Source organism: Triticum dicoccoides, chromosome 7B (assembly GCF_002162155.2).
Source record: "Triticum dicoccoides isolate Atlit2015 ecotype Zavitan chromosome 7B, WEW_v2.0, whole genome shotgun sequence".
In the NCBI taxonomy this organism is placed as follows: Eukaryota; Viridiplantae; Streptophyta; class Magnoliopsida; order Poales; family Poaceae; genus Triticum; species Triticum dicoccoides.
In genome coordinates, this window is record NC_041393.1 from 144248190 (window position 1) to 144257859 (window position 9670).

At 40.3% G+C, this 9670-nt stretch overlaps 1 protein-coding gene across 1 annotated transcript; it reads right to left on the reverse strand.

Annotated features, from left to right (window-relative positions):
• Window positions 1-2789: 2789 nt before the first annotated feature.
• LOC119335816 (CRM-domain containing factor CFM2, chloroplastic-like) lies at window positions 2790-8801 on the reverse strand. The gene is made up of 7 exons (XM_037607890.1): window positions 8175-8801; window positions 6524-6700; window positions 6111-6436; window positions 5985-6023; window positions 5527-5593; window positions 3537-3700; window positions 2790-2955 (listed from the first exon to the last, which is right to left on the reverse strand). The coding sequence occupies exons 1-2, from the start codon at window positions 8712-8714 to the stop codon at window positions 6683-6685; spliced, it is 558 nt and encodes a 185-aa protein (XP_037463787.1). The 5' UTR covers window positions 8715-8801; the 3' UTR covers window positions 2790-2955; window positions 3537-3700; window positions 5527-5593; window positions 5985-6023; window positions 6111-6436; window positions 6524-6682.
• Between the last annotated feature and the right edge of the window lie 869 nt (window positions 8802-9670).

Genomic DNA, 9670 nt, shown 5'->3' on the forward strand with positions numbered 1-9670 from the left:
CTGTACGAGTATGCCTAACCACTAGAACAAATAAACTTTAGTGAACTGTTGAAGCGCCAACAGTATAAATACGATCGTCCGGTTCATCAAATTTTAAAAAAGTTCATCGAATTTGAAAAAAGTTCATCAAAATCTAGAAAAAGTTCATCAAATTTGAAAAATGTTCATTGATTTTTTAATGTATTTTTCGCTTTTTGTTCGTGATTTAAAATGTGTTCATAGTTTTAAATTTATTCACTTTTTCAAATTTTGTTCACAATTTAAAATTGTTCAGTCTACATCAAAAAATGTTCAATGGGTATTTAAATGGTTTTTCAGCACAAATCACAAAATTGTTCAATGTGTAGTTAAAAGTTCAGATTATATTACAAAAATGTTCAATGTATTAAATTTGTTCATCTTATACCAAATAAATGTATAAATATGTTTTAAATTATTTCAATGTATATCACAAAAATGTTCTCTGTGTAGTTAAAAATTGTTCATCGTACACCGAAAATATGTTCAGTGTATATTTGAAAATCGCTCGTCGTATATAAATTTTTGTTCATCTTCTCAATAATTGTTCACGTTTTAAAAAATTATGGAATTTGAAATTTTCATCAAATTTTAAAAAAGTTCATCGATTTGATAAATGTTCATTCAATTTTAAAATTTTCACGAATTTAAAAATTCGCATTTTTAGGAAAATAAAAAAGGAAAATGAGAAAATAAAAAGAAAAAAGCGAACAGAAATAAAAAAATCAGCGAGCAGTGAAAGCTGGTTTGGTGGGCTCTCGCGGCCTACGTAAATAAAAGAAACCAAATAAGTAAATGGACACAATAGGGACGGTGGTCTGTTGGTTAGTGAGCTGCCGTTTGAACGATAAATTTTTCGGGCTAAGGTCAAAGACAAATCCTATTAACAAGATTACTTCATGTTACGATCAGCACCGGTGTCAATTGACACAAGCTCTTCCTTACGCCGAAGCTTCGTCTCTAGAGTAGATGTTTCTGTCGACTACAAGACGTTTATGGTGACTTCGTAAATCTCAAGATGCTATGTCGGCTCAATTTTTCGAAGGTGCTTATCTCTATTCCTAATGGAGCAGTTGGTAGTCTTCGTGGTTAATTTTCGTCCCATCTCCCCTAGGTTTTTTCGTCCTCCCTCCCACCTCCCAATTTCCCCGCAGTAACGATCCCACCTCCCAGTTTCATCGGTTTTTTTTGTTAATTTTTTTGTCAGTTTTTTATTCGCCCCCCTCCCACTGGCCGGACAAACCCAACGTTTATTTGGTAACACAATGAATTCACATATGATGATTGATTTCTTCTTTGATAACCCAACTAATGGATGGTAATCAATCTTCAAATACCAAAATCAAACGTACAAGGCAACAATCAATTCACATATCACAATCAGATTCTTCTTTAGTACCCAGCTTAACTCACAGATGGTAATCAATCTCCAAACAAAGGAAACAAAATTGGCACATATAATACACATAAAATTAAATACATGAAATTAATTCCCTCAATTGTCGTGGCAAATATAATACACATAATCCATATTGTTATGCACTAGCATGTATGTGTGAAATAGATGGATTATGGTCCCGTACCCAATAAGATGGATGTGTGTGTGTGTTAGAGAGAGAGAGAGGGAGAGGGGGAGAGAGAGTGAGGAAGAGGGAGGGAGAGAGAGTGTGTGAGAGGATTTGATGGTAAAAAAGGTCGCCAATGTCACTTGATATGTATAAGAATACTAGTAGACAGCCCGTGCGTTGCCACGGGCTTTGTAAAATTTGTACTGGTTGCATATCGAATTTAATATGAACAGAAAAGATAGCCAATAACACAAAAAAAAAATGATTTAAAATCCCCTTCACTTGCAATGTATTTCGATAAAAAATCGACCGTATAATAGAAAGACTTATCATATCTGATTCACAAAATAAAGAAGGGGCTACAAAAACATTGAACTCTTTATTGTGCTCTGCATTACAAATGATAATAACACTTGAATGCCTTTATTATTTATGCTTAAGATATCATCTCACAAAAGCAAGTGTATTGTTATTATCATTAATTGAAGACAAACACATGGAGTATTTTGTTCCCTTTAAACAAATGTTCGAACAAGTTACAACCAGAAACTCAATTCCATAAAAAAAGAACTTGATTGCAATATGCAAAAGCCTATATTCTAGAACATGCAATTCACCATTTAGGTACTACTGCAACAAAACACATCTTCTAGAACATGTTACTATCTTGGGAAAGGTAAATACATCAATCTTTGATAACATTTATTTTTAAAAAATTGTGTATACATTTATTTGTATTTTTATAATATTGTGATAAATCCATTGATGATTTTCTTCTAATTTGTTTGAGCGGTGTAACGCCTGATTTGGTGTATCGGTTCAAAAGTAACTCACATAAGACTCAAAAGGAAATGTGTGTTGTAGTGTGAACTCTGACATAAACCGACCGAAGGGAAAGCCTAATTCGGTATACACTCAGACTTTAAGCTCAAATATAAGTGCGAATTACAGGCAGCATCAATTGTGAACAACAAGGCTAAAATTTGCACAGAGAATATGTTGTCGCAAGTTTAAAACATATGTTTTTTCCCGTTTCAGCACAAAACTTGGAAAATACACAGTCGGATTGAGGAGAAAACAAGTCTATAAGATTAGTCCTATCAATTGTTCATTATTCTATTAGCAACTAAAATAGAGAGATGGATAGATATATAGAGAAACAATACCTAATCAGATCCCCCAAACATCGTGAGGCAATATAAAATGTCTGAAAAAATATAGTTCTCTGAAATATTGCAAGGGAGCCCCAAGACATTGACATTCTAAATTGCTTAGAGCTTAAATGCTTAATACAATCATGCTTCTCCATTTTGAGCCAATCCACCTAACGTGGACTACTTCATTAATACATGCAATCATTCTAGATAGCCTGCAAAATAAGAGGTAAAAGTCAGTAAATATTGTACAAATAAATTTTTTAGTTGGATTGAAAGGCTCAAATTAAAAATCAACAAATATATGCAGGGTTATTTCATACTGCTAGTTTATTGGGCAGCATTAATCTCCTTGTCGGCATATAATGTGTAATCCAAAATCATATTACCAATTTTGGGGCAACTTTATACTACTTGCGAATATAAAGAATATGATTAACTAACAAATATTGGATTGTAACAGATGTGAAAAAAAATACTTCTATGCTTCAGCGAATCATATGGTGTGAGTATCGTCTGAAAGCTTTTAGGATAAATATAAGGATAGAAGGCTGTTTTGTTCAAGGAAACAGAATGACTCTCCTTACACCAAGTCTAAGTTCATCATCATTCATCATTGTTACATGTATAAAACGGGGAAATACACAATAAATAAGAGGAATAAGGATAAAGAGCTGTTAACTTCATCGCACTGTTCATCACACTGGAGCAGCCACACACTTGTACCCGGCACTACTGCGTGTCAATGCAGATTAGAGAGATATATAGTTTAGGATCCAGAGATGGAAGAAGATACCTGGGCCGACACTGCTCTCGTTGATTCAAAAATCCCTAGGACCATCCCCAGTAGCGGGCCCACTCATCCTCTTCAAGGCTGCCTACCGCCTCGCGCTACTCCTTTTCTCGCTTATCTCCACCGGCGCTCACCTTTCCGCTGGTGCCATCCATCATGCCCTTCGTCTGACAACAAAAATAATTTGTTGTGAATATATATTGCCAATTAGGCATGAACAATCATTGCAAACTCAAAATTCGATTACTGTAAAAGAAGGAGCTCGATATCAGGTTACTTGATCTTTCGTAGAGAAAAACAAAATACTAAACCAAACTTTGCTAGAACAGCAGGAGATCAGCCCAAATAGCTGCTCCATCACCATATGCATATTTATAAGATAATTAAATATTCTGATTCATCTCCATGGGCATCAAGTTTCATTATAAGGGTTCAGATTTATTTTAGGGCAGAGAGACTTTAGATGGTTTCTATCTCCCTAAATTCTAACCCCAATGTGCATCTATGTCCCTGTTTCTTACATCCTCACTCACCGACCAGATCAAGAAGAAGCACCCAGATCATGATTCAAGTATTTTAAATTCAAAAGACAAAAAATTAACATCAAAATAATCTCGAATAACAATGGCACCACCAATACCAAAATTGAGAAGTACGCTAGATGGTCTCTCCGAATTTGTGAGATTTCCATATATCTAGATCTTATGTACACGGGCTCATGTCTAGATCACTTTCATCAAATACTCATCATCAACTTAAAACTCCGCCTATGTCTTCTAGGCATAGCCGGTCCCAAGCCCGGGTAAAGGAGGAGGGTTGTGATAGGCTTGGCGAGCCAACGTAAAAACTAGCCAGTCCCATAGGTATGAAACCCATTTGAGCGAGAATAGTACTAGGATGGGTGACCTCCTAGGAAGTCCTCGTGAAAGGGTTTCATATCTAAGGGTTGTGATAGGCTTGGCGAGCCAACGTAAAAACTAGCCAGTCTTTTGGGTATGAAACCCATTTGGGCGAGAGTAGTACTAGGATGGGTGACCTCCTGGGAAGTCCTCGTGAAAGGGTTTCATATCTAGCCTACCCCAACTTGTTTGGGATAAAAGGCTTCATAAGTAAGTACTCATCATCAACTTAACTTGGATAGTTGATCACATGTGCCATGGATAGTTGGCCACATGTGCCATGTAGTACGTCTAGATCACTTGTTAGGCGTATTTAGGACTGCTCTCAATGTACAGGTAGCCACTCCTATATGTACAGGTACCTCACCGTACCGCTTCTCACCGTACAGGTAGCCCCCTCACTACACAGCAGCCGATCACACAAGCCGCTTGTCCCCACCACGGCGTTGCTCTGCCGACCTCCTCTCCCGTCAGCCTCCACAGCCTCGTGCCCATGTCCTCTCCCCACCATGGCCTCACGCCACCCCGCCATGGTCCCGCCCCACAACCAACTTCGTCGGTATCACAGAGATCGATGTCGTTGCTGGCGTCCATCCTCGGCGACGACGACCTGGCATGGCTCTAGGCCAAGGCGGTTGCCGAGGCAAAGAATCTCTGCCTGGCCGCCTAGAAGGGCATGCAGCTGGCGGCCAAGCTGCCGTCCAAGCACACTCCACCTGTGGTCTTCCTGCAGGTCGTATTATGGCTGAAGATACTAAAGATACCAAAGATAAACGTAGAAACTTTAAAAAGATCATCTCAACAAGGTATGCAAGTAATTTCTTTTGGGTGTTTGAATTGCCACATCTTGGGTTTTGTTTTCGGTCCATTATATATTCTAGGGACAAACTTCATCTCATTTCATAGACCAAATAATATTTAACTACAGGACCAGATTCGCGTAAACTAATTTGCAAGGTTTATTCGATTTTGTGCATGACAAGGGGCAAGTAGAATTTTTTCTGTATGCACTTAGCAAGATTAAAGTAACAGGCACAAAGTGAATCAAGTGCCTTAACAAGCAATTTAAAAGTGAAAGTAGATAAACAACTTACTAATCCACATAGAAGAGTGTTGAGTATTGAAATTTGATTTGCCGCATTGCAATGGTCCGCTATGGTCCTGCAGTAATATGTGTATGACAGCAAAAGGATTTTCAAATTAGCATGTACACTAACTTATCCATTATAATTCGATATATTATATGAGATAACTTGAACATCTCTAGAAACCAGTGTGGAATAAATATAACAACCAAATCGCACGTGTGGATTTTCATATGCACATTCCCAGACGCTACAAACTTGATCAGAGCCGAGAGCAAGGAAATGCATATCACAATTTCAATGACCGCTAGGAGAACCCTCTCCACATCGGCGTGTTGAGAGACTTGAGATATTAATTTTGCAGGCACTCCACACAAGCACATGCATGTTATGTTAGCAGAGTAGAAGAGCCATCATCTTAAGTTAGGGTATACATTATCATTTTGGGTATGATCAAATGGAAATACCTGCTCATGTCGTCCTCTGATCCACTCATCCAAATCATCCTACAAAGCTCATGCATAATGGTTTAAGAAATAAAGTATATATGCTCAAAGGACGAGATTGATAGCTAACAAATAGTTGATGCTTACAATTAGCTTGTGGTCTCCTCCTCCAACATGTGTTTCCTGTTTGAGCGTTGTGAAAGGTCAGGAGGTCCAGGCAGGTCAAGGCGATGGCCACCTTCAACTTTGGCAATGCAAACCCCCTCTCGATGGCCCTCTCCACAACATCATCCATCCGCGTGTTGAGAGACTTGAGCTATTAATTTTGGAGGCACTCCACACAAGCACATGCATGTTATGTTAGCAGAGTAGAAGAGCCATCATCTTAAGTTAGTGTATACATTATCATTTTGGGTATGATCAAATGGAAATACCTGCTCATGTCGTCCTCTGATCCACTCGTCCAAATCATCCTAAAAAGCTCATGCATAATGGTTTAAGAAATAAAGTATATATGCTCAAAGGACAAGATTGATAGCTAACACATAGTTGATGCTTACAATTAGCTTATGGTCTCCTCCTCCAACATGTGTTTCCTGTTTGATCGTTGTTAAAGGTCAAGAGGTCCAGGCAGGTCAAGGCAATGGCCACCTTCGACTTTGGCAATGCAAACCCCCTCTCGGTGGCCCTCTCCACAACATCATCCAACATATTGACGTTTAGCTGACTGAAAGGAACTATAGCAAGGAAAGGGGAAATGTATCATCAGATAATTCTTTGGGCCAAATAACAGAATCTTACTTGATTCATGAAATTACACTGCTAGGTGCTTGCAGAAGAAACAATGGCACGAGGAAAGATTCGTGTATGCATGTGCCTTTAGCAAGCAATAGCAAAAGGCAAAAGAATAATAATAAATAAATGCTCAAATAATAATCTTTGATAGGGGGGCGTTACACTGTATTTCAGAATAATCCATTCATTTTATGATAAAACCAAATATGCAGCAGAATAAAAAATTATACAAGGTGAGTAGTAGTAGATGAGTTTTTGAAGAATGGATCACTTTCGTACCACAAGGACTGCCGAAAAACAGTGCTAAAATATTATAAAGCATTTCATCAAGCATTCCTGCTCAGGTCCTAGGTATTGTATAATCCCTTCTTGCCATGTATGTATTCCTATACACATACAGCCTAAAATGCGGTAGTTAACAAAAGTCAAGACACTATAAAAATATATTAAAAAAAAACTTCATCAGAATAGTCTCGGTATTCAATTGCTATCTTCTGATGCCATCTGGGTCATTGTATTTTGAAATCGCAAACTGACAATAATTAACCGCAAGAATTGCCCGTTCATACATCTCCATCTGTCCATATTCACAAGGATTTCGCTGTCATAACTATAGAGTATTTACTATTTACAGTGATTAGGCACACACACACACACCCTAAAATCAAACACAAGGATCAACAAAAACACCTTATCTTCTTTTACTTCTATCACATTCCATTTCTTTTGACAAAAGCTAGCGAGTTCTTGCAGTTTCAATAACAAGCAGGTAGCTGAAACTCACATCAAACTAATGTTCCAACTATACAACTAAAAATGAAAAAATGGAGATGCGTATGCTTGTTCAAATAAAAAAAGTCACATAAACTAAATTTTCCTAATAAAACCTCCTTGGATAGCTTATTCTAATTAAAATGTTTAATATCAAGTGAGCAACATGTTCCAGAATAATGATAATTAAATGAAAGCAATTGGCTAGTTAATAATCCCTTTGTAAAGAAATATCAGAGCATTTAGATCACTACTTTAGTATTCTAAACGCTCCTATATTTCCTTACAGAGGATGTACATACAGTTGCAGGAAGGTAAGTGTGCATATACAGGACAAAAGCAGAAAATGTTCAACGTCAGGGCTATGAGATTAACATACCAGCTCTATCAACTGTTATTTCTAATTCAGTAAATTTGGTACAAAGCTTTTATAAAGCAGCCCTTAGAACCTCAAGTTTCTGAAAAATGTAACTATAACAGAAGAAATGAGATGTGTTATGTACTGCAGACTGTACTACCAAGCAAGCAAAGAAAACAGAGTTTGAAATTCTGGAACAAACAGAAGATTGCAAGTCCAATTGCCACAACCAATAATTAGACTGAACATTCCTACTGCTGCATTATTTGATAGCAGGGGCAGAGTACCTCGACAAGCTCATGGGCAGTCTTCATGTCGTTGGCGAGGTCCTCGTGGAACTTGAGGCGGACCAGCTCGGACTTCCTGCAGGCGTCGTGGATCTTCTCCGTGATGGCCTGCGTGACCCCGGCCTTGGGCACGGTGATGCGGTCCTTGAGAGTCATGCCCATGCCCCGCAGGCGGCGCAGCTCCACGTCGTCCATGGTGAGCTCCGCCAGCGAGGGCGCCCTGACCCGCTTCCTCTTGACCCCGTCCGCCTCCTCGCCGTCGCTCTCCCGGTCCCTCTCCCACGGGAGGACTGCCTCATCAAGGCCGGAGGCGGCGAACTGGCGGTCGGGGCGCGCCCAACTGCGGTCGAGCAGGTCGCCGAGGCGCTCCCCGCCGTCGAGCGGGGCGTCGGCGGGGGAGGAGGAGGGCTCGTCGTCGTCGGTGCCGAGGCCGAGGTTGCGGAGGCGGTGGACGATGCGGTCGATGGAGGTGGAGGGCGCGTGGCCCGGGGAGGGGGCGGGCGCGGGCGCGGAGGGGTCGGCGGGGGCCCACTTCTGCATCCATGGCGCGCCGCCGCGGCTGGGGGCCGGAGGGGCGCGGTGGCGGCCGGAGGAGGAGGGGGTGGCGGCGGCGGCGGTAGGGGAGGCGGAGGACGAGGCGGGGCGGGAGAGGGAGAGGAGGCGGAGCGGGAGGAGGGGCGGAGACGGGTTAGCGTTTGTGGGAGGAAGATGGGGGAGGGGATCGGCGTGGGCTACGAGGGCGAGGGCAACGACAAGGGGATCTGGTGTGGTGTCGCTCGAGGGCACCTGGAGGCTTCGCCCGCTCGTTCGCACGTTGCCACTCCAAGACCGGTTTTTTCGCTTAGAGGGTACCGAGTAAGCAGAGGTGGGAGGATGACGAAAATAAAATGGAGGTGGGAGGATGACGAAAATAAACCAATGAAAATAAAGTGGACTATTCACCAACTGCTCCATTAGGAGTAGAGATTAAATGTAATATTAACATGATTAATATTGAACTCTTAAAGTTAATATGGCCCCGTTGCAATGCAGGGCGTTCTTCTAGTAGGGTTAGGATGTGTGTATGCATTAATAGGGGTGAATGACTGCCTGTGTATGTGAATGACTTCAATTATACCGTGTTAAAAATAATAATATTACACAAAGACTAACAAAGTTTATAAGACTTGGGTAGATGAATGTGCTTGAAAATCAGCGAAGCGAATATGCGAATTTCAGTGCATACCCGAGTAAAAAGATGATCTACGTACTACCTCCGTTCGGATTTATTGATCCCCTTCGTATTTTACGTCCAACTTTGACCATAAATTTTGACAAACAAATTATAAGTTGTATGTCACAAAACTTATATTGTTGGATTCATATTTGAAAGAGATTTCCAACTATATGGTTTGTAGGGTATATAACTTATTTTTTGATAGTTAAATCAAAGGTCAAAGTTTGATCCAAACTACCGTACAGATTTATTGATCTCCTTCGTATTTTGTGTCCAACTT